The sequence below is a fragment of the Trachemys scripta genome, chromosome 6, assembly GCF_013100865.1.
Source record: "Trachemys scripta elegans isolate TJP31775 chromosome 6, CAS_Tse_1.0, whole genome shotgun sequence".
Classification (NCBI taxonomy): Eukaryota; Metazoa; Chordata; order Testudines; family Emydidae; genus Trachemys; species Trachemys scripta.
In genome coordinates this window covers 13,622,803-13,650,664 of record NC_048303.1, presented here as the reverse complement: position 1 = coordinate 13,650,664, position 27,862 = coordinate 13,622,803, and the positions used below count along the sequence as shown (strand labels likewise).

Below are 27,862 nucleotides of genomic sequence, written 5' to 3'. Positions count from 1 at the left end.
TTAAAAATATCAGTGTAGATGTTCGGGCTCAGGCTGGAGCCTGGGTTCTGAGACCCCCGTCACTGGGTTTAGCATCCAAGTTCCAGCCAGAGCCTGCATGTCTACAGTGCTATTTTTAGCCCTGCAGTGTGAGCTGCAGTCAGTTGACCTGGGCTTTGAGACTCACTGACTATGTCTACACAGCAATGTAAGCCTACGGTTAATGGGACTCGAGTCAGCTGTCCTGTGTTGGGGACCCCGGGGCTTGAGCATCTACATTGCATTTTAACCCTAAGTTAAGAATTTTCTGACCCATCAGAAGCACCTGAGTACATAAGCTGCATAGTGAACTCCTTTGGTAGCTGTCAGTAGAATATGTGCAGCGTGGGAAGGCTGTAGTCTGAGAATTGAGCTCTCCAGCTCCAGGCTGAGTCACGTTGGCAGGAAATGCCCATGTGCACCGGTTCTGAGGGTAATGAGGACGTCAGTCTCCAGGGCTGTCAAAGAATTAAAATGAAACTTTGCAATTCTTTAATTTTTAAAATGAGATGTTCCACGAAGATGGTTTGCTTGTTGTTTTATTTATTTTTGTCTGTTTGTCTTGAAGTTTGGCATAAAATGTAGGTTTCAGAGGAAAAGCACACACGCCCCAGCCTGGCTGCTGCCGGCTGCAGAACGGTGAAGTGCATCCCCAGGGCTTGTGCGCTGTGTGCGCCTGCACCCCAGGAAGCAGGGATAAGGGCTCCCTGGGAGGCTGTGGGGAAGTTTGGGGGCTGGTTCCCACTTGCTGCCCTGAAAGTGCATGCAGCCCAGTCGCCCCTGCACACGCAGTCCCAGCGAGGGCTCTGGGGCTTGGGAGCAAAGGCCAGAGAGCGGAGCAGGACCAAGTGGCGGCCCTGCAGGGCGAGGGAGCGGCAGGGCTCCCAGTTTAGCATGGCCAGGGGAGGAATGATCCCAACATCCCGATGTCCAGGAGCCGCCTCCTGCCTTTCAGCTTTGCTCCCTGCTCTGGACCCGCTCTGCACAACAATGAGGAGGAGCTGGAGCCAGAGTGACCGGCGTGAGAGGAGCGGGAAGGGGGATTACGTTTGGCCAGACAGTTATGGCGCTAGTTCCGGCTGCCTTCAGTGCTGCTCCTCTGCCACCAGGAACTCTGGGATACATCCAGAGGGCTGCTGGGGCCGTGGGCATTCAGGGAACCGACAGAACTCAGACTCTCCGGCCTTGCAGGGTCCTGGGCCCCTGGGTCTGAGCCCTAGGTTAGCACATTTGAAGTGTGGATGTTAGGGGAGTTTGGCTTGAACCTGGGCTTAAATTGCTGTGTAGACATACTCACTGCTGCGGGTCTTATTTTGCTGTGTAGACATACCCTGACATAACTTGAGACTGGGGTATTCGGGACTTTGTCGATTATAACCTGAAATCAAGGCTGAACTCTTACCCTGGCACACTGCGGCATTGGCAGTGGATTTATGTTTTGGAGAGGCAGATTTACTTGTGGGGTTATTGAGCCGGGCCCTGTCCTAATCATTGACGTACTGGCTGCAGGGATTCATACATACATACAATTGTTGGATGCATCTAGACTGCAGCTCTATTTTTATCCTTTCCAAAGCGACTGAAGAAATATATAATTATGGCTGCATTTATTGCAGATATTGTAGGCACAGCGCATAGTGCCTATGCTGGGTCCGGAGAGCTGCCACCGTTGTACAATAACTTAGCTGCGATGACAGGCCTTTCCCATTTTGGGTGGCGGATACCCCCGCGATGCCCCAGTGGACATACCTGTACATCTGTAACAATAAAATGGACGTATTTTCATTGCTGTGAATTTTAAAAAGTGCCAGATTGCCCCCGTTATGTGATGGAGGACTTCACTTTCTAGGGATATCCGTGTCAAAAGAGCATGCTTCCCTCACAGTGCCCCGACAACGTGCTTTAGCATGGGTGAGAAGAGACCGTTATTAGAGATGAGAAGGGCGGGCAGGCTCCAGCTCATTCAGTCCATCTCTTTGCTCAGACTATCCACAAGGTTACCATTACCTTTCTAAGCTTTTTCTGCAAAGTGGATGACACATGAGGATCCACAGACCTACAGTATATTAAGTGATGTGTCCAATTCCTAATGGACTACGTGTCGATAAGTCCACCTCAGAAAACCACCATCACAAACTGTTATTCATCAGCATTCTTGTTTGGCAGTCTCACCTGAGAGATACTTCATTACACTGGTAAGTGGTTGACCTGGGTCGTATGCTCCCTGTGGTAGGGACCATGTCCTTCTACATGTCTGTAAAGTTCCAACACACTATGGGTGCTATACAAGTACTAAATGAAATTGAATGATGATTGAATGGGCATGGGTCAGAGGCACTGACTTTTATTTTTCCACGGGGGTGCTCCGCTCCTGCTCCGCCCTGAAGCCCCGCTCCCATGGCACCTCTTCCCCTGAGGCCCCACCCTTACTCCGCCCCGTCCCCAACACCCACCCCCCCACTACTCTCTGCCCTTCCCCAAGCCTCTCCGCAGCTGCCAAACAGCTGATCAGCGGTGCCCCATGGATCACCTATTTTGATGGGGCATTGCCAAACAGCTGTGGCTGGTGGGTGCTGAGCACCCACAATTTTTTTTTTCTGTGGGTGCTCCAGCCCCGGAGCACCCACAGAGTCAGCAGCTATTGGTATGGTGCCAAAAAATCCTCTAACCCCTGAAGGAGTAAGAGTTGAGGCACACGCTGCCAGTAAGGGGGAAATTGGCACTGCTGCCCTCCCATGCTGTACTCGTCCCACGTATAAAGAGAGGGCACGAAATACCAGGAATGTCAGTCTGGCAGCGATCACCAGCATGAAATTCACTTGTCTTAAAAACCTGAAGTAACTGACTTGAACCAAGCTTTCCTAAATCTGAATGATAATTGATCACAGTGGGTCTTCCGTAAGTGTGTGTTTATCATCAGCCCCGTTCCATTTTAAATGAAGTCTCAGCTGTTACGCTAATGGTTGGTACCAGTGCTGTTCTGGCATGGAATCAATATCCTTTCCAAAGAAGCTCTTTGCCCTGTAAATACCCCTGATTTGAACTTGTCAACCCTTGCGCATTCCCCTTTCCTAGGCAATGGCACCCTGTGTCTCACCCATCTATTTTCAGCGTGTTGTGGCTTCCTTTCCTTTTACTCTCAGCAGTGTTCTGAGTGTGTAGCAACCTCCACACATGAAGGGAAGACAGATAATTCATTCCAGCTAAACCTGTGCAACTCGAGCAGTTTTTAGTTATGGCAAATTGTCTTTAGTTCTGTTTTACTGTGCAGTTCCGGTGCGGCCGACATAGCCCTTCGAGAGGGAGAGGACTTGTTAGGTCCTCTAGTCCATCTCCTTGCTAATGCTGGATTGTAACTTGGATCTTCATAAAACTGGAGGTGACTCAAATACTGCACCTCCTCGCAATTCTACAGAGAACAGAACAGCTTTGCTCCCTGTTACCAGGACCCTATCTATCTCCAATTGGTAAAATATAGATACTGAAGGAGATCATCAGAGGTGGTCAGGAGCGCTGCCAGCTTTTTTGCTGCCCTAGGCGACGGAAGGTCCTGCCCCCGAAATGCTGCCCCCAACAGAGGCGGTGGAAGATCCCATCCCCGAAATGCCACCGCCAACCGGGGCGGCTAAAGATCCGGCCGCCGTGGTCGCCACCCCCCAAATGTTAGGCAGTCGCCTAGGGTGCTAGGTCACCTAATGGTTTGCGCCGACCCTGGAGGTGGTCAAGATACATTTGATGCTGAAGTCATTGGGAAATGGGGGGGGGGGAAATGGCTCTAAGCCACCTTTCTGTTCTTCCAATCCTGGGGCCATTCCAGTCCTAGTGTTTCCCTGGGGCAGTCCAATGTGCCTTCTTCAATAAGAGTTCTTTTTTCTCGATTGCTGAGAGCGCTGTCTTTATTATTGGCATCCATTTTTCAATATTCTTCTCTGAAGGCTCCTTCCGCCACATGTGCTGAAAATAAATCTGTACTCTCTGCCAACTCTAATTTCAATTTGTGTGGCAAAGAGAATTAATTGTGGTGTATATGACAAAATGTGTTAGGATTCTGCTGTTCTGCCAGCAAGTGGTCTCTTGTTCCATTAAAAAGGAATGCACTTTCTCAATTCTGAGCTGCAGCTGAAAGCCTGCCAGCAGAACTCTGGCCTTACTTCTTTGACCTGACCCACATATGGAGTTCTGACCCTAAGCCATAAGCACAAACGTCCTGCAGACAATTGACAGCAAGTGAAATAAAATAGAAAGATTCCCTTTGTCATCCCTCTGCCAATTTAAGAGAAGAGAAAAAGAGGTTGTGCTTGTGTGCTGCAGATATAATGATTAAGGGTAAAATTTTCAAAAGCCCCTACGTCCCATTTTCAGAAGTCACTTCGGAGCCCAAGTCCCATTGACTTTTAAAGTGCCTACATCTCGTTTGAAAGTGGGACTTAAGCACTTTTAAAATTTTTACTCTAAATCTCTAATTTCAGCTACCTCAGGGGTTTAATTTCTCTCATTCTGGGAAATGTGCCGGGTTTAATCCATTTTAAAAAAAATAATTTCACAAAAGCAAGTTAATGATGTAGGGAAAGGCAGTGTGTGGCTGCTAGACACAGAATCTAAGATTCTCCAGAAGATGAGCAATTTTAGGTCCTGATCCTGCAAAGATCAGGGCTCAGAATAAGTAGTCCTTTTGACTTGAATGAGACTGCTTATTTGAACAAAATTAAGCCAGTCAACAGGACTGTTTATATGAGTAAAGCACATGCATTCGTATTTACANAAATTAAGCCAATCAACAGGACTGTTTATATGAGTAAAGCACATGCATTCGTATTTACAACTTCTGGGCCTTATAGTTCAGGTACTAGTGTTCATGGCACCTAGATGCCACAGTAGGACACTGCTTAAATAAAACAAAATTAAACCTCAAGAGAGATCCCTGGCTCTACGAGTGCTGCTATGATTAAGTTTAAGGATTTTTTTCTTGTAAGCTCCATTATTTAGAGTTTCATGTCTTGGATATTGAATCTAATCTATGTTTAGGATGCCTATCACAGTCGTATCTAACGACTACTTGGATACTTGTATATGTTACCAACCACATTTTCACAGGGATTGCCAATGAGAATTTTTAGAGAGACAAGGTGGGTGAGGTAATATCTTTTATCTCACCCACAGAAGTTGGTCCAATAAAAGACATTACCTCACCCACCTTGTCTCTCTAACACCCTGGGATCAACACGGCTACAACAACACTGCGTACAATAATTGGGATTTCTAAAATTTGATTTAACAAGATATACTAGCATAGCAAATATACAGAGATAGTGTGTTTAAGCGCCGGTGGGATGTTACTTGATATAACAGCTCTACAGCTCAATCTGATTCCCAAATGATCACAGAAAATTAGTAAAACGCATGTGTCCAGATACGTCATTTTCTTCCATGTCTTCATTCATGCTGCTCCTATGTCTGGAACTCCCTCCCTGACCCCATCTGCTATGTCTTCTTTCTCACCTCTTTGAAATTCCTTCTCAACATCCTCTTCGAGAAGGTTTATGGAAATGATAGCATCTCACACACAAGAATAAAATCACTGTAGAATACTTCATTATGTTCAAAACACATGCATGCCCCTCCTGAGTGACCCCATGATGTTATTGTACTCTTGTTCTTCTCCATCCCATGTTCTCCTCTCGGTTTAGATTGTAAGTACTTGAGCACTTTGAGGGCAGAGAATCAGTCTTTAACTCTAGTGTAAAGGGCTGAGAATATTTATGGGTAGTAGAAGTAATCACACACACCCAAACTATTTAAAAGAACATTAAGGTTTCAAAGTCCAGTCCTCAAAAGTTAGTAAATGGCAGAATTCAGGTTGCCTGTGCAACCTGTGAGTATTCATTATGATACCATCTTTACTTACAGGATCACATACTATTTTTTTCCACAGGACCCTGTCTCATTCAGTGCCCGCTTTCTGGGTGCCTGGGTAGACCTGAGGGTCTGATTTGCAGAAGTGCTAAGCACTCTCACTTGCAGCTGAAGTCAATGGGAGCTGTGCTTTGAACATATAAAGTGCTATATGATGATTAGTACTCTGAAAAATCAGGCCCTTGGTATCTCAAATCGAGTACCAAAAATATAGTGGATGTTTTGACCTGAATGCTTTCTGTGCCTCCGTTCCCCACCTCTAAAATGAGGATGATGATAATACCCACTCATCCCAGAGTTTTTGTGAAAATAAATTCATTAAAGTGTGTGTGTGTATACACATTATAGGGCCTGTGTTTTGGGGGGGTATTGATTTTATTTGGGTTTATTTTTAGCAATTTTTGCATTTTATATAGATGTCCAAAAATCTGGGTTTGATGGGCTCTCTTTGTATATACTGTAATGAGTAAAGTACAGTATCTGTAATGAGTAATGTGTATAATATGCACTACTCAGTACAATATATGCAAAGAGTGTGTCCCCCAAAATCTGATTTTTTGGACATCTATACAAAAAAGCAGAAACATTTGCTAAAAATATACCTCAAAGAATTAAATCAATGTACTATAGCAATGAGCAGTCTCTTGTACTGTTCCCTAGTGTGCTTTTGCTGTTTCAAACAGCGCTATGTTACAGCTCACTAGGGTACCTTTAGTGAGCACCAGCAGGGTCTACATGGACCAATTAATGCACAGCCAGTTTAATGTGCTTTAGAAATCACCCCCCACCCCCATAGCCCACATTGCTGCTCCAGGTACACAAGCCCTTACAGACAAGTAGCCATTTTGGAGAGCTTTTTGGTGTTTCTTGGATAAACACCAATTTTAATTATTGTTGTTGTATCAGGTGTTTTATGGGTGTTCATTGATTAAAACAAAATCCAAAGCCCTGCCATTAGCAATGCTATTGTTTGTTTTTATCTGTTTTAGATCGTAATCTCTTCAGGGCAGGGATCATATCATCCTGTGTGTTTGTACAGTGCCTCACTCAGAGGCAGCCTGGTCCTTTTAGACAGGGCTTTGGAGCTGTGCTCCGGCTCCGCTCCAGCTCCAGGCAAAAACCTGTAGCTCCACTGCTCCGGAGCTGCTCCGGGCTCTGCTCCAAAGCCCTGCTTTTAGGGACCTTTGATTGTGGAGTTACCATGATACAAATAATAAATTTTAGTAAAACATAGCAAAGTTCAAGCCTGTCTGGTATCTCTGAGCATCCAACTTGGATTAGAACCTTCTGGGAGGGTCGTATTAAAGCTAGTTGAATTAAAGGTGTGATACTCAAGGGACAGATTAATTGTAGTTGATTTTTTTGTTTGTTTTTTCACTGTGCTCTGTGATGGAGTTATCCCCTGCAGAGCCATCAATATCGACCATGTAATCATTTCTCTGTTCCTGCTTAGTCGATCAAATCCAAATGCCTGTAATGGAGACTTACACGACATTGTCTGAAGCTGGGATCCCTGGGGGATTAAGTTTTAATGACAGATTTTTAATTTAGAAAGGTTTTGATGAGAGGATGGAATTAGTAAACCCTTTATCATAGCTCAGATGTGATGAGGCAAATCCTCAGCTGAGCACCCAGCACAAGGAGCTTAGATGGTGCCGGGGAGATTTGCAGGGGAAGGGAGAAGGGGAGAATAATTCTTTTTCCAACCCCCTCCCCAAGCAGAGCAGCAGCGGCAGAGCCACTCTGGTCACTCGGGAACCCTAAGGTACAGAAGTAGCCCCCACAGCCCTAATGATTCCTGGACAGTCAGGTATTATTGTGAAGTTACTTTAGAAGCTGCCCCAAGTTGTTTATCATGGAAAAACACCCCAGCAACCCAGCTCCTGTGGACTCGATGCAAGAAGCTCATGGTCTGTAGCATCCGGGCGTCCCGCCAAGGTGGTGTCGCACCAGAATGGCCAGTTACTAGGGATAATACAGAAGTTTGAGGTAGGTGTGTGTGTGTGTGTGTGTGTGTGTGTTGCTAGGGATAATGCAGAAGTTTGAGAGGGGTGTGTGTACACACTCTTGCACAGTTTTTCATTGGCCCCCAATGGAATACATGTCCAGTGTGGTGAGTCTTCTGAATCTCTAATTTCCTTGACTTTGTGATGAAGCAAGCGTCCAGCACAGATCCTGTGTATCGTTGGGTGCTGGGGCCGCTGCTAGCCCACCAAGCTCGCTCGGACTGTAGAACATATGTACCACCCCCCTTTTTGGCGCATGAAAACAGCAGTTTCTTCAGTCAATGTTCAATGTTAAGGTATTCCTGTAATGTGAAATATGAACAGATAGAAATCATTGCATAAATTTCATATCATCTGATAATTCACAAGGACTTTCAGAATGCGAGGCTCTCCCCTTCGTATTAGCTCAAACGATGCAACCTTCAATAGAAGTTTTCAGTCTCAGCAAACAGCTTCCCAAGAAAAGAAGCACTAAATTTGATAGAGGCCTGATTCTTCATCCGCCTAGTCCTTTTAAAGTCAAAGTGAAGTTGAGCACATGAGCGAGTGGCCAAACCCTAGTAAAAATGTGCTATTTTTACTTTAGGGGGAGGAGACCTGTGGTTTGAGTACAGGAGCAAGAAGTGGAAATCCCAGGTTCCAGTCATTGACACTGACTGATGCAATGTGTTGCTTTGAGCAATTCATTTATTTTCTCAATGCCTCTGTTTCCTCCCCTATAAAATAAGATTAATAATATTTGTCTGTCTGACAGATGTGTTGATCTGGGTTATTGATTGTAAAGTGCTTTAAAGATGTACTAAGTAGTATTGTGTTTTCCCTCTGCAACCTTTGTGTAATATGATAGTATCTCTAACATTAACTGAAGTATGGGGGGAAAGGTATTGCAGTTATAGCAAACTAATATGAACAGTACTGGCTGCCTTTCAATTCTTTCCAGCACGATCTAGCTGACAGCCATGATGCTGACATGTGCAGTCAGAAATTTATACCAGACTGTTGGATTCCTTATGCATGAAGACAGACTGTTGTTAATTGGTGTGAAGACCTGCATAATGCCACATACACTCTATTGCATGGAATATCAGACTCAAATGTATATAAACCGGTTGACCCCCAGGGGCTGAACCAAAGAGGGATATAAGCGTAGAAGCCTTAATATAGCTGATGGTGGTTCACCTGCTGTTTTGGAGCTGAATATCTCAAATCCTGTTCCCAGTGGTTCAAATGTGTAGGTGAATTGACTGCCAGGATGCGTTCAGCACACTGATTCCTTGAGTTTTCTGACATGCACGGACAAATAAAGCTTTAGTGTCTCTTTCTCTAGGAGATGGTGCAGGCCTCTTATCTGACTTGTAAACACAATTCACCCTTGTGCTTGTGCGGTCCGCATTTCTTTTTGTCAGATGCTATAAATGCTCACTCTCGTCTGTGAGCTAGATTCGGACTGCAGATTAGGGCTGTCAAGCGATTAAAAAAAATAATCGTGTTTAATCGCACTGTTAAACAGTAATAGAGTACCATTTATTTAAATATTTTTGGATGTTTTTTCTACATTTTCAAACAGTGACTTTAATTACAACACAGAATAGAGTGTATAGTGCTCACTATATTTATTTTTATTACAAATATTTGCACTGTAAAAAACAAAATAAATAGTATTTTTCAATTTACCTAATACAACTACTGTAGTGCAATCTCTTTATCATGAAAGTTGAAGTTACAACTCAGTCCTACTTCTTGTTCAGCCAATCACTCAAACAAGTTTGTTTACATTTGCGGGAGATAATGTTGCCCACTTCTTATTTACAATATCACCTGAAAGTGAGAACAGGCATTCACATGGCACTGTTGAAGCCGGCATCGCAAGATATTTACCTGCTAGATGCACCAAAGATTCATATGTCCCTTCATGCTTCAACCGCCATTCCAGAGGACATGCGTCCATGCTGATTATGGGTTCTGCTCGATAATGATCCAAAACAGTGCAGACTGATGCATGTTCATTTTCATCATCTGAGTCAGATGCCACCTGCAGAAGGTTGATTTTCTTTTTTGGTGGTTTGGGTTCTGTAGTTTCTGCATCGGAGTGTTGCTCTTTTAAGACTTCTGAAAGCATGCTCCACACCTCGTCCCTCTCAGATTTTGGAAGGCACTTCAGATTCTTAAACCTTGGGTCGAGTGCTGTAGCCAACTTTAGATTTCTCACATCGGTACCTCTGTGTTTTGTCAAATCTGCTGTGAAAGTGTTCTTAAAATGAACAACATGTGCTGGGTCATCATCCAAGACTGCTATAATATGAAATATATAGCAGAATGTGGGTAAAACCGAGCAGGAGACATACAATTCTCCCCCAAGTAGTTCAGTCACAAATTTAATTAACACATTATTTTTTTAACAAGCATCATCAGCATGGAAGCATGTCCTCTGGAATGGTGGCTGAAGCATGAATGGGCATACAAATGTTTAGCATATCTGGCTCATAAAATACCTTACAATGTCCGCTACAAAAGTGCCATGCGAATGCCTGTTCTCACTTTCAGGTGACATTGTAAATAAGAAGCGGGCAGCATTATCTTCCGCAAATGTAAACTAACTTGTTTGTTTTAGCGATTGGCTGAACAAGAAGTAGGACTGAGTGGACTTGTAGGCTCTAAAGTTTTACATTGTTTTGTTTTTGAGTGCAGTTATGTAACACAAAAAATCTGACATTTATAAATTGCATGTTCACGATAAAGAGATTGCACTACATACTTGTATTTTTCAATTCACCTCATACTATTTTTTGTCTGTCATTTACAATGCAAATATTTGTAATAAAAAGAATATAAAGTGAGCACTTTACACTTTGTATTCTGTGTTGTAACTGAAATCAATATATTTGAAAATATAGAAAAAAATCCAAAAATATTTAATATATTTCAATTGGTATTCTATTGTTTAGCAGTGCGATTAAAACTGCGATTAATTGCGATTAAGTTTTTTGAGTTAATCGCATGAGTTAACGGCAATTGATCAACAGCCTACTGCAGATATTGGCCAGTCACAGCAGGGTAGTTTTACATTATGGTTGTCTCTGGCATGCATCTGGGATTGTAATCTGGCCCCAGAAGTGGGATGGGAACCTATGAGCCTCCCCCTGAAATGAACAGAAGAAAATTGCAAGCTTAGCTTTTCTACCCTGCAATCTCTGCTGCTGATCACTATGGTGGGTATGAAACAAACAGGAAAAACAATGTGCATCATTCAGAATAAATTTAGAAATGCTATTGCCAGAGAGACATTTCATTCTTTAAATTAAGCAGCAAAATATATTACTATAATTATTCCATGGCCACTTTTAACCATAAAGCCCCATTGGCAGGCATTTGTATACAACCTTTAACAGTAATACACTGGTTAAGCACAGTTTTGGTTATGTGTATGTCCTGGGGATTGTACGTAACCCAGGATCTCCCAGTGTGGCTGATATGAAAAGTAGTTTGACTTTTTTTTTACTGCCTACCAAGGATGGGGATGTACTGGGCAGCCTTCTTGCAGGTGGCTAGCTCCCCTTATACCTGAAGCCCCATTTATCTAAAAGCTTCCTTTATCCTCTGAGTCTTTATCTGACCAGGTTTATGCTTTATTTGAACTAGCCTCTCTTCCTGTGTTCCTAATGCTGACTCTTTGATCCATGAAAATCAATGGGAGTTAGGTACCTAACTCTCTTAGGCTACTTTCAAAATCCTAGCCTAAGCTCCTTGAGAATACTGAAGTGGTTGTGTAAAACCAATAGACTAAGGCCTTGGCTACACTTGTGAGTTACAGTGCTGTAAAGGCTCCCCCAGCGCTGTAACTCACTCCCCGTCCACACTGGCAAGGCATTTGCAGCGCTGTATCTCCATGGTTGCAGCGCTGCATGTACTCCACCTCTCCGAGAGGAATAGCAAGTATTGTGCTGCCACTGCGGTGCCAGTGTGGCCGCCCAATGTGCTGTGAATGGCCTCCAGAATTATTCGGCAGTATCCCACAATGCCTGTTCTAGCCACTCTGGTCATCAGTTCAAACTCTACTGCCCTGGCCTCAGGTAACCAACCATGTGACCCACCCTTTACATTCCCCGGGAATTTTAAAAATCCCCTTCCTGTTTGCTCAGCCCGGCGTGACGTGAAGTGCTATCAGCGAATCTTTCCAGGTGACCATGTCTCCACGCGCCAAGTTAGCCCCAGCATGGAGCAATGGCGAGTTGCTGGACCTCATCAGTGTTTGGGGGAAGGAAGCTGTCCAGTCCCAGCTGCGCTCCAGCTGTAGGAATTACGATGCCTTCGGGACGGTATCAAAGGACATGATGGAAAGGGGCCATGACCGGGACGCCCTGCAGTGCAGGATTAAAGTGAAGGAGCTGCGGAGTGCCTACCACAAAGCCCGCAATGCAAATGGCCGCTCGGGTGCTCCCCCCGCGACCTGCCGATTCTACAAAGAGCTGGATGCTATACTTGGGGTTAACCCCACCTCCACTCCGAGCACCACCATGGACACTTCAGAGCCGGGTGGGGGGAGGAGGAAGAGGAAGAAGAGGAGGAGGAGGAAAACGGGAGTGATGGTGGTGGGCCGGGTAGAGACACCCTGGAATCCCTGGAGCTATGCAGGATCTTAAGGAACAGTTCGACAGCCAAACGTGACGTGCTGGCGAGACTCATCAGCATACGCCTCAGCAGTTCGGACTCCTTTTCCTGCAGACAGATCGCGCTGCACAGAAACCGTTGAAAGATGGCGCCAAAGGTGGATGGAAACAAAGGGATTTCTGGGATGCGAAGCGATGCATCACGGGGCATTGGGACAGGACCCAGAATCCCCTGCACCCATGCCCCCTTCCCACAACCCACAGCGCCAGAATGGGAAAAGGTGCTCTGTGGGATAGCTGCCCATAATGCACCGCTCCCAATAGCGCTGCAATTGCCGCAAATGTGGCCACGACAGTGCGCTGGGCAGCTGTCAGTGTGGACAGACTGCAGCGCTTTCCCTACTCAGCTGCACGAAGTCAGGTTTAACCCACAGCGCTGTACGTCTGCAAGTGTAGCCAAGGCCTAAGAGTAGTCTACACTGGTGCTGGAGGTATAATTTCCAGCTCAGGTAGACATACCCATGCCAGTGCAGTCAAACTAGCACGCTGAAAATAGAAGTGTAGCTATGGCAGTGAAAGCAGTGTGAGGGGCTAGCCACCCAAATATGTATCTAGGGTCTCAGATGGGACTATATTTGGGCTGGCATCTCCTGCCACTCACACCACCGCAGCTACAGGTCTATTTTTGGTGCACTAGCTCAATTAGACCTAGTGTGGGCTGTCTACCCATGCTGGAAATTACACAAACAGCTCCAGTATAGACATACCCTTAGATATAGGTTCATAAAGGCTAAGGGGGGGTTAAAAGGCAAGTCAGAGGACTGTTGTGGCCATTGGAATGTCAGTGACATACTCTCTCTAATTATTGAGAATGTTATAACATTGTCTATTCAGTTTCCAGTACTCTTCCACAATAAAAGTCCTGGAAACTAAATCAGCTAATGTTGACACAGTGAACTGGGCCATGTCAAAGACCATCTAGTTCCTCTGCCTTCATCAATTTACTGCACTTCGAATTCTCTGTCTACCTCCGTTTGGGAACTCTGTCTCTCCAGTCCTCACTTGACTATTTATGTGCTAAGTTTATTTATTTCTAGGCTCTGGAGAGTAAAAATTGTCATCCTGAGATAATATGCAAACTTACAAAGGGGATCCTTGTTCTTTATGTTGTGTTCTGTTTCATACAGGCAATTGGAAATGCTAAAACAACCAGGAACGACAATAGCAGTCGCTTTGGGAAATACATTCAGATTGGCTTTGATAAAAGATACCATATCATTGGTGCCAACATGAGGACGTATCTATTGGAAAAATCAAGAGTTGTGTTCCAGGTGAGTTATGCAACATTTTCCTTTGGACGCCTTAATTTTATTTTTATTTTTTTAGTGAACTTGCATTTTTTTTCTTAAAGATAGATATAGATACATTAAAACCTTCCCTTTTATAAGTCAAACTTTTGGCAGACCCTGACTTTGGAGACTAGTCTAATAAATTTTGACAGTTCTTCAGGGTTAGAAGCTGAGAACATATGATGGTGGTTTTGATTGTCAGAGCTGGCTTTGTATCAATGCTCTGTTTTTAAAAAGCTTTTTGAAACGTTAAGAACATAAGAATGGCCATGCTGGCTCAGGTTGCTGGTCCATGTAGCCCAGTATCGTGTCTTGTAGCAGTGTCAGATGCTTCAGAGGGAATGAACGGAACAAGGCAATTATCAAGTGATCCATCCTCTGTCATCCAGTTCCAGATTCTGACAGTCAGAAGTTTAGGGAAACCCAGAGCATGGGGTTGTGTTCTTGCCTTATTCGTTGCCCAGCTACACTGTAGATATGTTCGTGAAACATACCATGATTGTTTTGTACTTTGATTGTAAATGTAATAGCTGTCAGGGTACCTAGAGCTCATTTATCATTCTTCGTGTTATTTTTTTAAATAAAATAAATGAACTGAATTGGAATGCAGAAAAAGAGATCACAGGATAAATACAATGCATTAAGGCTCCTGTTACATGTTGCTAAACAAAGGTAAAGTAGAATTATGGCTGTAAATATATTAATCTAGGAAATAAATGTATTAGAATTTTGTAGTTATATTAAAAAGTAAAAGCCATAGAACTCTAAGTTAAGGTTAAAATAAAAAAATAAAATAAAAAAAAAGCCCCTCGGAAAGTCATAACACTTGTGTTGAGTGTATAGTAGAACCTTGCTAATCTGCAAATGTTCTGATTAGCACACCAAAAAGAGCAGTCGTGGCCCCCATTTCTCAGCAGAGATTTAATGAAAGGTGGGTACTGAAGTAAAAGTTGCATATTGGTAAGACTTTGTTCATTTGTGGTGTGTTTTTTTTTTTTAATAGTTTGGGGAGCAATTTTCTTCAAACAATTCACTCCATAGTATTTTTGTAACTCTTCTTTCCTTATCTGCAACCTCACTTTTCAAATTCAAATCCCACTATATAAATATGTGTGTGTGTGTGTGTCGCACACATATCCCTAACTTCTTACGTGTGAGCAGTCTTTTTAATGGAACTACTCATCAGCTTAAATTTGGGCACATTCTTAAGTATTTTTCCAAATCAGGCCATAGACTGTGTGTGTGTGTGTGTGTGTGTGTGTGTGTGTAGTGAGGATAGTCAGGATCATATGAGATATGCATTTGTTTTATGTATAAGTATGTGCATCATTAGGTTCATTCAGTCTGTGCTTTCTATATCTTAGCTAGTTGACTGGATCTGGTTCAGCAAAGCACTTAAGCATGTGCTTCAGTGCTTTGTTGAATTGGAGCCCAGGGCAGGGAATTTGCTGTCTTCTATCATTTGTACATTGCCAAGCATGCTTTCACGGCTCAAAGCATGATTCACAAATAATAAGAAGGTTTTGCATTTAAAGAAGCATCCCAAAGCATCAATATTTTTACCTGTAGTTAACGAAACCTTCACTTAGTTCAGGCACTCTTCATTCTTAAACATCAAGGTTTCTGCTCTAGAGGGGAGTCTTGGCTGAGCCTTAAAGTTTCAAGGCTTTTGATGTGTGCTGTAACTCACCTGGACATGCAGCTTTTCTGAGAGGCTTTGACACTTGACTTCATGAACTGCAGATTAGTCAATATCCTTACAGCATTTCACACCCTCCCCCCCCCAACAATAGGCAGGTTCTGTGACAGTGGCTGTGGTAAAGTGGCATAAGCAGGGTAGCAGTGCTCTTGTACTGTGGGTGTGATCCAAAGTAAAGACGGCTGCCCAGTGCGTTAAGGAGAGCTGGCTAAATCTTGTCAAACACTTTCTCTCTAAATCTCAGTGTTTGTTGGTTTAATAGTAAGGTGAAAGTAAAAGTATTCATGTTTTTTCACTGTTAATTATATACACTACCACAATCAGTGTAGCTGCTTTACATTCACACAGGTAATATGTTTGTTGTTTTACACGGAAGAGTAATGGTTCCTGATTGCCTGCTCCATAGGTTGGGCTAGTAGGGACCAAGGGACACATTTACAAGGTTATTTCGGTGCCCAAAGATGCAGAGAGGTGCTTAGAAGGAGTTACAAAAGAACCTGATTTAGGCACCTACCTGCATCTTTGGGCACCTAAATGCCTTGGTAAACCTGTCCCTAAGAATGCCATGAAGGCAACATGCCCTTGAAAGGAAAGAAGCTTGTATTGCTTAAAACTGACCCTTGAGTTGCCTTTAGGAAGCCATGCTGACCACATAGTAATGTGAAGTTGCGATGGTTGGGATGAACCTGGGGGTATGGAAGACCCTGCTGTGAGTGGCAGAAAAATGAAGACTGTTGACTGTCCTTAAGTCATTGGCTGTAAAGTAACTCCATGTTTTTGTTTTGTAGGCAGATGATGAACGAAACTATCATATCTTCTATCAGCTGTGTGCCTCTGCCAGTCTTCCAGAATTTAAAGACTTAGCACTAAGTAAGTATGCTACTCCCGCAACCCACTGGGATCTCTGAGGCGCTTGCTACATGCAGCCTGTTCTTTGCAATAGCAACAAGAATATACACTATTACTATAAATGCAGCCCTACAGAGTCTCATTGGTTAGATTCTGTGTGCCAGCTACAGAACTAGACATCTTACCAAAACGGTTAAAACGGAAATAAATTTGGAAGGCTTGTTCTTGTCGATAGAGTGCATGTTTGTCCACAGCCCATCATCCGACAGTGTGGTGCATATCAGTCAGATTAAATCTCAAGGTTGCAATAGCTGAGCGGCTGGAGGCTAAGGCTGAGGCTCCTTGCGAAGGTGTGTAAGGAATCTTATGCGGTGCTCTACGTGATGTCATCAGGTTCACTTTTGTGAACTCCGTTACTCAAAGTTTAAAATGGGAACAAATGACAAACCATTATAGAGGTCACTCATGATGAATCTGAGTGAAATACATCTTATAGAAGCTGCTTGTTAAAAAGTGACACTTCGTTGTGACACCAAGATTGTGGAGCCCGACTGATCTTTGTAAATGAGTGCATATCCTTGTTTAGCATCATTTGTTTTATTTAAAATATTACAGGTCTGATTTTTTTAAGGGGCTCTGATTTGGTCTCCCTTTTTGCAGGAAAATGTTTGTGCTTATAATTAATTGTGCCATCAAACTTGTGTCCACAATTAATTGCTGGCAGAAATCCTACTATTCAGATATTTAAGAACAGCACGGGGAGGAAAAATCAATGTCTTCGGCATTTAAATAATAGGACTTGTGCTCACACTAAAAAAGGGAAGCTAATATTGCAAATATGTCCCCAGATACTCTTGTTACTAAAATTTATCAGGCGTGATGAACAAGGCAGCATGGAAACTTGTCATTCTTAGGCAGGGCTCTCAGACTGCTGGAGTTAGTGTTTCCTAGAGGATAGAGCGATGACTGGAAGTTAAAACTCCTGGATTCAACTTTTCACTTTGGTAGAGATTCCCTTGGCCTTGGGCAAGTCCATTGAATATCTCTGCGCTTCAGTTTAACCCTCTAGACATAATACTACTTCGGCTCGCAAGTCTGTTGTGGTGACTAATTAAGGTGTGCAAAGAATACGGCGAGCCTTGGATGAAAGGTTCTGTATGAATGCAAAATATTATCAGTTGCTTATTATTAATTATGGTTCTTATTTAGTGTCAGAATTGTAACTTCCCAACGAAATGGTAGCCACCAGCTTCAAGCTCAGAAATTCCTATTGTAACTAGGAACATATTTTCCAATTTATTTCACACTTCAGATATGTTGAGAATTGCTTCTTACCATGCGCTCTTGCAGCTTGCTATGCTAAACAATGGGTACTATTTCTTCCAAAGCTCTGCCTTTTTTTTTTCCCAAGAGCTCAGAGCAATATACAAATATTGTTTGCAAAATGCAAACAATGAGCCCTAAAGATGGAAAAGGTATATAGAGCTGTGAAACTGCATTTTGTTCAGCGTAAGCAGAGCCAACATTGATATCTGAGCCAGCCTGAGCATACATGTTGTTGTTTGACGCCCACATTCAGGCATACAAAGAAGCAGAGAGATGAACAAAAAAGTGTTCTTTACTTCAGAAGGAAGAATGAGTCACTTGGACGAAAGACTGACAGCAAATATAAATGCACTTCGTGGCACCATCTTCTCTCATTTTATTTCTGTGCTGTTCAATAGGGACAGATTGCAGAAGCCAAGGTAAAGATCTAAAAAAAAAAAAAAAAAAGTGTTTCCACTTTGCAGGAGTCGCTGGGAATGTGGTACTACCTGCAAGAACCATAGCATATTAGAAGTCAGAATATTGTTGACTAGATACCTCAGTCTATCTGCAAGTCATCTGAGTGAAAGTCTAAGGTTAGAAGCCTTTTCAGAGCTCTGTCTGGCAGATCTCTATTCATATAGTCTGTTCTCACTATGAGTTCCTCGCAGATAGGGATGGAAGACTATTGGACTAGAGATCAGCCATGTGAGTCTGAAAGACACTGGCTTTGATCTCGGAGATCATGGAAACGTCCTTAATCGACTCTTGTGTCCCAATTATGAAATTGTCTTATAATAATTGAATTTCCATGATGCCTGCAACCAATTAATCCTTAATGCATGGCGGCAGTAAAGTCTTGGTGTGTATCATTGTGTACAAATTATTAGAGATGCGATGAGCTTACATACCTGAATACCCAAATCTTACCTCTGGGTAACACAGAACTGCTTATAACTTCACTGCTTGACTCACCAGTCACTGGCCAAGCTCTGATCACCCCTGACCCATAAGGGTTTATGTAGACTAAGGTGAAAGGTGTTTCAGAATACGCTAGCTAGCACGTTCTTTCTAAAACTCTGGGATAGGCAAGGCTAATTGTACTTCCACACCTGCTAGCTGGTTGATTTGAAGCTAAGAGGGAAGTTTGGCTTCAACTTATCCATTTAGCCCCTGCTAAAGTACAGCTTGCCTAGTCTGCACTAGATTTTGAGTACGCTAGCTAACATGTTCTTAAAAAAAAAAATCCTTCTCTTAGGTCTAATCGAGACAAACCCAAAAGAGGGTGTGCCTGTGTGTATTGCATCATGTTACCATCATGTGAATGAGCATAACATGACCGTAAAATGCACTGAATTGGTATTGAATCCATTGCAGGATAATAATGCTCAGCCCTGGCAAAAAACAGCACTAACTTCACTCAGTCAATTCTCAGCACCCCTGTGAGAGAGGCGCTAATTCCCACTTCACAATGGGGAAACAGAGAAGCTATGGCCTCGCTGCAAAATGATGTTTTTTGTTGTTTTTTCATTGAGATAGCGATTTCGATGTAAAATCTTAGTGCAGACAAGGTACAGGTAATTTTTACTTCAGTGTAGCTAATCCTGCTCCCCCATATGAAATTTACCTCAACTAGCTACACTGAGGTAAAAGTTACCTGTGCTTTGTCTCCATTAGGACTTTACATCAAGATAGCTGTCTCCATGTAAATAACATACTTTTCATTGGGCGGGAAGAGAAGTCAAAGCCAGAGAGGTTTAGAGAATTGCTAGACATGGCAAGCCAGTGGCAAAGCTGGATTCGACCTGGAATAGAGTAGATTAGCTCTCAGGAGGCCCTATCTCCCATTCAGGCAGCCCTGCTCCCCAATTCCCTCAGGCATTGGGCTTGCCAAGCACTAAGGCCTGGACTACGCCTGAAACTTAGTTCGACCTTATTACAATACTCTGAGCTGTGAAAAATGTCATTCCCTGTGGGATGTAGTTAGATTGACCTAATCTCCACCATAGATGCAGCTAGGTCAATGGAAGAATTCTTCCATCGAACTAGCCGTCGGTTCTTGTTGAGGTGGATGGACCTACATTGGTGGAAAAACCCCTTCTGTCTATACAGGAAGCGTCTACACTACAGCAGCGCAGCTGCGGCACTCTAGCTGTGCTGCTATCATGTAAACATACCCTAACTGTTCAACTTCACATGCTAACACCCAAAGTGTATGTATGGAGGTATCACTATGACACAGACCATAAATTTCACAAGCTATAAAGATTTTCAGAGGAAGGTTTTCAAAATCTGAGCTATGACAAGGCTGCAACAGAAGAAAAACTAAAAAGAGAGAGACAAGTTTTACTTCAGAGAGAGACTCTCTCCTTTTTTTAAATTATATTTTAGTCAAAGCCCTAGAATTCACGGTCGGGCTAGGAGCAGTCCCTATGGATCTTAAAACATGCCTTGATGTAATTAACACTGGAACAGTAGCAAGGCAGAAACACAGCTGGTGACCACACACACGCACTCTTCATAAAGCTTTAAACAGAAACCAAAAAACAATGAAATATCTTGTGGGCTAACCTCCCAGTCACACACTAGCCAGTAGCGCTATATTGTGCTGGCTGTTTCCGTTACAGGTTCTCCCTCCAGACACTGAAGTTGAAAGCTAGAGTCATAACAGTGTAAAGAAGCCCTCTTTGATTTGCCAGGGGAAAAACACTCTTTCACCCTTCAGTGCTGCCAGATGATATGAACAGACCTTGCCTTTTTAGGAGCATTGTTTAAAAAGACTTGTTAATTCCATTGATCTCTGCATATTCCACACGAAAGGAATGCCGGCAGTCTAGGATGGTATCCAGGAGCCTTGCATAACTTCTCTGTCACCCAGTTAGGACTGGGCTCATTCATTACTTAGTTTTAATTTTCCATTAAAAATTAATGGCGGGCATTTATTTAGCACGATACAATATAAAAACAGAACATGTGCACTGACTGGCACATGGCAAGAAGAATGCCACTTTTCCTCTCCAGTGTGGACCTGGGCATACTGAACCACACTTTTGTCCTCCCCAGACAAGACTAGTAATGTGCTTGAACATCTTGGAAGTTCAGATGCTACAGAGATGCTGAGATACTAGGGCCATATAAGAACCTAGACAGAAGTGCAATATGCAGAGCCTAGTGCAAAACACTTCTACACATTGATTATGTGGTGCAACACGCAGAGAGCTTGTTACACAGCTGCTCTGTAGCCTCTCTTAGATGCCAGTTAATTTTCTGGGTTGTTTCTGAGGTGCTCATTTTGACATCTAAAGCTCTAAATGTGTTATGATTTGCTGACCTCAGAGACCACCTCTCTTCCCAAGTGAAAGCACTGCAGTTGGCTTTTGGCAGGGAGGGATAGCTCAGTGGTTTGAGCATTGGCCTGCTAAACCCAGGGTTGTGAGCTCAATCCTTGAGGGGGCCACTTGGGGATCTAGGGCAAAATCACTATTTGGTCCTGCTAGTGAAGGCGGGGGGCTGGACTCAATGACCTTTCAAGGTCCCTTCCAGTTCTAGGAGGTGGGATATCTCCATTAATTATTATTATCAATGGATGAGCTCAAGGAGTCTTCCTCCTTTAAATTTTAGCCTTGTTTGGCAGAACATGAAGGAAAGTTAGTTAAATGCAGGGTGTAGTGAGTATTGTTAATGGCAATAACATATGAGACCATGTTCCAGATAAAGGCCAAAATTCACTACTGTGATCTCTATGGCGGATTGATGCTATAGCCTGCTTTCCATACAGTAAACATGCACCAGTCTCGGTGACTGTTTCACGTTGGTAGGGAAGGGCAAAACAATGAAGTCTAGATCTGCCAAATCGACTGAAGAGAAGAATTCTGCTCAAACCCTTCGAAAGGCACCGTTTCACAGATAAAGAATCTGAGGCTCAGAGAAGTTAAACAGCTTGCCCAAGATCACACAGCCGATGACTTGGATTTTGACACTGACCTATCTGGTATATAATATTGGAATTGGAAAAGATTAAAAAAAGGGCAACAAAAATGATTAGGGGTATGGAACAGCTTCTGTACGTGGAGAGATTAATAAGATTGGGACTTTTCAGCTTGGAAATGAGATGACTAAGAGGTGATCTGATAGAGGTCTAAAATCATGACTGGTGTGGAGAAAGGGAATAAAGTGTTATTTACTCCTTCTCATAACACAAGAACTAGGGGTCACCAAATGAAATGAATAGGCAGCAGGTTTAAAACAAACAAAAGGAAGTATTTCTTCACACAACACACAGTCAACCTGTGGAACTCTTTGCCAGAGGATGTTGTGAAAGCCAAGATTATTACAGGGCTCAAAAAAGAACTAGATAAGTTCGTGGAGGATAGGTCTAGGATAGGCAGGGATGGCATCCCTAGCCTCTGTTTGCCAGAAGCTGGGAATGGGCAACAGAGGATGGATCACTTGTGTGATGGGTTGGATCACAGAAACCCCTGGGGACTGCCAACTGATGTGCCAAGACTACTTCTGCCTCTGCTTTCTTGCCCTGGCAGCTTGGGACTTCAGTACCCTGCCTGATTTGAGCCAGACCCGCTAGCCTGCTGCAAATCCAGACCCAGGTCTGAACCACATCCCCTAACAGCTATAGGCTTAATTGAAAGCAGCTTAAGAAGTGTTCCTGTCTTTAACAGTCAGATACCCAACTCCCAATGGGGTCCAAACCCCAAATAAATCCGTTTTACCCTGTATAAACTCATAAATTGTTTGCCCTCTATAACACTGATAGAGAGAGATGCATAGCTGTTTGCCCCTCCCCCACAGGTATTAATACATACTCTGGGTTAATAAGTAAAAAGTAATTTTTATTAAATACAGAAAGTAAGATTTAAGTCGTTCTAAGTAGTAACAGACAGAACAAAGTGAATTACCAAGTAAAATAAAACAAAACACGCAAGTCTACGCCTAATACAGTAATACAACTGAATACAGATAAAATCTCACCCTCAGCTGTTTCAGTAAGTTTCTTTCACAGACTGGATCCCTTCCTAGTCTGGGTACTAATCCTTTTCCCTGGTTCAGCCCTTGTTCCAGCTCAGGTGGTAGCTAGGGGATTTCTCATGATTGCAGCTCCCTTTGTTCTGTTCTACCCACTTATATATCTTTTGCATAAGGTGGGAATTCTTTGTCCCTCTGGGTTCCCACCCCTCCTGCTCAATGGAAAAACACCAGGTTAAAGATGGATTCCAGTTCAGGTGACAGGATTACATGTCACTGTAAGACCCCAAGCCTTCATTCCTCCTAGCCTGACTCACAGGAAGGCCTGCCTGCAAATAGAGCCACCCACAGTCAATTGTCCTGGTTGATGGGAGCCATCAAGATTCCAAACCACCATTAATGGCCCACACTTTGCATAATTACAATAGGCCCTCAGAGTTACATTTCATATTTCTAGTTTCAGATACAAGAGTGATACATTTATACAAATAGGATGACCACACTCAGTACTTTACAAGAGACCTTTTGCATGAAGCATATTTTAGTTACATTATATTCAAACTCATCAGCATATTTTCATAAAATCATATAGAGTGCAACGTCACAACTTGATGATTACCTGTTCTATTCATTCCTTCTGGGGCACCTGGCATTGGCCACTGTTGGAAGACAGGATACTGGGCTAGATTGACCTTTGATCTGACCCAATATGGCCGTTCTTATTCATGCCCTTGCATTGAAGTATACATCACTTCACTTACCGGTCTGGGTCTATTTCTGCCAATCTGTAAAATACATAAGCAAAATATGAAAATACAGATACATGTCCACATTCATTTGTAGGAGGTATGTGAAGATTAAGGTCTCTATCTTACAGATGACACCAGCACACTTCATCTAAGCTTTTTCACAATTCACCAGTGGAAATTTTTGACCAAAAGTAGCTTTGCAGTTTTTCACACTAAAAGATGCTATTATCCGGAAGCTGCCAGTAAACAGAAGGAACTGTTTTCAGGGGGATACATAGAAAGGGGAGCATGGAACAATGATAGATGGTACAAAACAGTAGTTGTGAAACTGTTTATTCACTTTCAGTATTAAAGAAAACCAAACATGATGCACAGTAATGTATAGTGTACCATAATGTTTGGAGCAGGGGTTCTCAAATTGCATTGCACCGTGACCCCCTTCTGACAACAAAAATTACTACACGACCCAAGGAGGGGGGACCGAAGCCTGAATCCCATTGCCCCATGTGGGGGAATGGGGCCAAAGTCGAAGCCATAGAGCTTCAGTCCCAGGCAGGGGGCCTGTAATCTGAGCCCCAGGGCTGAAGCCCTCAGGCTTCAGCTTCGGCCCTGGGTGGTGGGGCTTGGGCTTCGGCCCCAGGCCCCAGCAAGTCTAAGCCAGCACTGGTGACCCCCTTAACACGGGGTCCCGACCCACTTTGGGGTCCTGACCCACAGTTGGAGAACCGCTGGCATAGAGCACACTTAGGAAATTTCAGCTTGGTACGTGTCACAAGAAATACTGTAAAGCAGAACGCAATTCTACTGTATTCAGTAGCAGCCAGAAGTTCTCGCTATGCTCCTTACACTGAACCGTGCTGTGCGGGGGCTTTCCATCTGAAGGGTTAAAGTCCTTCCCCTGCTAGGCCCCCCGCTGATTCACTTTCTGTTACAACATCGGTCTTGAGAGTTGAGCACCTTGGCCAAGCTTATGCTGAAACCAGAGCCCGAGGGGTTTACCAACATCTGCCTCGTTTCCCTCACATTGGCGCTTGTAGCCTCGGTGTGTGCCATTCCTGTGCTCCTGTAAAAAGTTATGGCTGTTCTTCTGAATGCGCAAAACTTTGAGACACCAAACCTCTTGGGTCCTCTCTCTTGCGTAGCACCAGGCTCACATTAGGACCTCCAGGACCTGAACTTTAACAGCAAGAGATAGGTCCACTGATTGGAAGCCATGGCACACAGTGGAAGTGGTCAGCTGCGCATGCTCAGAGGACCTTCTCTCTTAAATCAAAAAGGTTTCCATTAGCGGCATGCCTGTTGCTATGATCTGAATCCCATTAACACTGGTCTTGATGGGACAGGATTGGTTCCTGGCAATATGTTTCCATTAACCAGAAGTTGCTATTATCAGGGTTGCTATTAAATGGAATCTACTGTATTTCGTGACAAATATTAAAAACAAAAGGAACTTGAAACTTTATTTAACCCCAGAAAAGAAGTAAAGAAAATGTGTATGTTACACGTTTTCATATTAGTCTTTAGTTTGAAGGGAGAGAGGAGCCGGTGCTTCTGAGAGAATGACATGGCACTAACTACATGGGTTATTTTATTTTATTTTGTCTCAAAATTTTGAATTTTCAGAATATTTCAACCACTGTCTTAGCTGGCTGAAAATCACCAATCATTGTTCACAAATGTTGTCTAAATTTTTAATTTTTTTCCTAGTTCTGATTATAGGTATTGCCAGGCACTGTTTGCTTAAGTGCTGTGCAATCCTTCCCCCACACAGCCCTGTTAATGAGTCTCAGGGCTTATTTGCAGCACCCTTGCAATTTTATTCCTGTGCCTTTCTCCAGTTGTGCCAACAGGAATGATGCTCATGGGATAAGACAGTTAACTTATTTCTATCTCTGACTTAACCAGCTTTGAGCCAATTGTAGATCTGTAGAGGGTAATCAAGTAAGGGTCCCATTCCTCACCCACACTGTCTGTTAAATTCCCATTGAAATCTGAGATAATTCTGCATGTGGGGCAAGTGCAGGATCTGGGTTTAAATGTTTCATTTTATCTGGGAAAAGAAACGCATCGATTAAGTCTAGAATTGCTTCAGTTTATATCTAAACTGGACTGTTTCCAAGTGCTACGCAATGCGCTTCCTGAAAATAATTAATCAAAATAATTAATGGTGCTAACACACAGCACAAGGCAGTAACATAGTGAATCAGAGGGGTTTGCAATTGTTAAAATCATTGTGCATGTTTTAAATGAGTATCAAAGTGGCTTCCTCAAGAGGTTTATTTTTAAAAATGCAAATGTCAGCCTGATACACACGATCTTAAAAGGAAGATGAAAAACAGCCAGCGTTTCAGAGGTTTTTTTGGTCTACAAACCTTAACCTGGCCATTTTTCCAGAATGGGGAAAAAGAGGAAGCACCCCATACTACAGTATCTCTTGTGCTAAACAGCCTACAGAGGTAGATACAGTCCCTGCTCTGTGGTGCTTACATCCTAAATTAAAAGGCAAATGGATAGCTCCTCTGTCCACCTAGCAGATTGTTGTACCACAGCGTGGTTAAGGCACTGTATACATAGTTCTGTATCAAATTAGTTACAAGTATATATAGTCACCTTCTTTTAATCAAGCTATAATTTTGATACTGAGTAAACTTGGTTAGGGCACATAACCACGTGAGATCCCCATGCTGATCTCTGTGTCCTTTATTGTAATGGTAGGTTTTCAGACTTGCTACCTGCCTGAGATGTGCTCTTATTTTCAATTTAAGCAACAAGCCTAAATGAATCCATCTGCTATGTGACTAAGCAGTTATTACGCTGCATTTCATACATACAAGATGACTCAGCACATTTACTATGCCTCTGCATTCAGGTTCCTAGAGGTTGCCTTCCTCTTACACACCCTTTGCTATGCTCTATCAAAGTTAGATCGTTAAGATCATTGGAGCACAGAGCCATTATTTGTATTGTCTGTGAGCACAATGCACCTTGTGTGGTGTATTGTACACAATAAATAATTTTCAAGGTTCATAATTTCAGTTACCTGGCCAAATACCTGGCAGTTCTGGTCATTTGGCCAAGTGACCAAATAAAACAGATACTCAACCAAATGATTAGTTTAGCGTAATGGTCCAGATTAAACTCTGGTGCAATTTCATTGAGGCTACTGGGATTACACTGAAGGGAAACATTGATTCCTGCTGTAACACCTGTAGAATAAAGGCTTATAATGGGGATCAAAGAACTGATGTTGTTTATTTCCAGTGACGTTTTCCCCCCCTCTCCCCCGGCACATCAGGATTCCAGAAAACAAACGATGTCTTTGTCCCTTATTGTTTACATGGTTCTATATCTGAGTAATGGGGTGAAATTTAGGAAAGGGAAAATTTGGTTAAAATAAAAATAACCTGTTAACATAAATGAGATCTGTTAAACTGTGGAGTCCCTCCCAAAGGAAGTTCTTGGACACCCCGTTATTTGGGATATTTAAAACTAGGCTGGACAAACGATCAATAATGTAGGAAACAACCCTGACCTGGCAGGGGGCTCAGGGTACATCTACACTACAGGGGGGAGTCAATTTAAAATACGCAAATTCAGCTACGTGAATAGCGTAGCTGAATTCGACGTATCGCAGCCGACTTACCCCGTTGTGAGGATGGGGGCAAAATCGACTGCTGCCGCTTTCTGTCGGCGGCGCTTACTACCACCTCCGCTGGTGGAGTAAGAGCGCCGATTTGGGGATCGATTGTCGCGTCCCAACGGGACGCGATAAATCGATCCCCGAGAGGTCGATTTCTACCCGCCGATTGCTATCTTTAAATATATTAGAGGGATTAATACGAGGGAGGGAGAAGAATTATTCCAGCTTAGTACTAATGTGGATACGAGAACGAATGGATATAAACTGGCCGTGGGGAGGTTCAGGCTTGAAATTAGACGAAGGTTTCTGACCGTCAGAGGGGTGAAATATTGGAACGGCCTTCCGAGGGAAACGGTGGGGGCGACGGACCTGTCTGGTTTTAAGATTAAGTTAGATAAATTTATGGAGGGAATGGTTTAATGGTATAACATAGTAGTCAAGGAAAACCAAGAAATGGTAGGTAAATTGTATAATGGCTGACGGGGTCAGGCTGGAGACTCTTGCCTATATGCTCGGGGTCTTACTGATCGCCATATTTGGGGTCGGGAAGGAATTTTCCTCCAGGGCAGATTGGCTGAGCCTCTGGAGGTTTTTCGCCTTCCTCCGCAGCATAGGGCAGGGATCTCTAGCAGGAGGGTTTCTGCCGATTGAAGTCACCTAAAACAGGATTGGGGACTTCAACAGCAGAGTCCAGGGAAGGGGTAGGGACGGTTTTATGGCCTGCAGCATGCAGGGGGTCAGACCAGA

General features: G+C 43.3%; 1 protein-coding gene across 1 annotated transcript in view; it reads left to right on the top strand.

Moving 5' to 3' along the window:
* MYO5B (myosin VB) overlaps positions 1–27,862 on the top strand; it is a 395,508-nt gene that overhangs the window by 185,335 nt on the left and 182,311 nt on the right. Inside the window, exons 6-7 of the mRNA XM_034774043.1 lie at positions 13,732–13,875; positions 16,381–16,462. Of these exons, the coding sequence (XP_034629934.1) occupies positions 13,732–13,875; positions 16,381–16,462 (226 nt within the window). The remainder of the gene's footprint in view (positions 1–13,731; positions 13,876–16,380; positions 16,463–27,862) is intronic.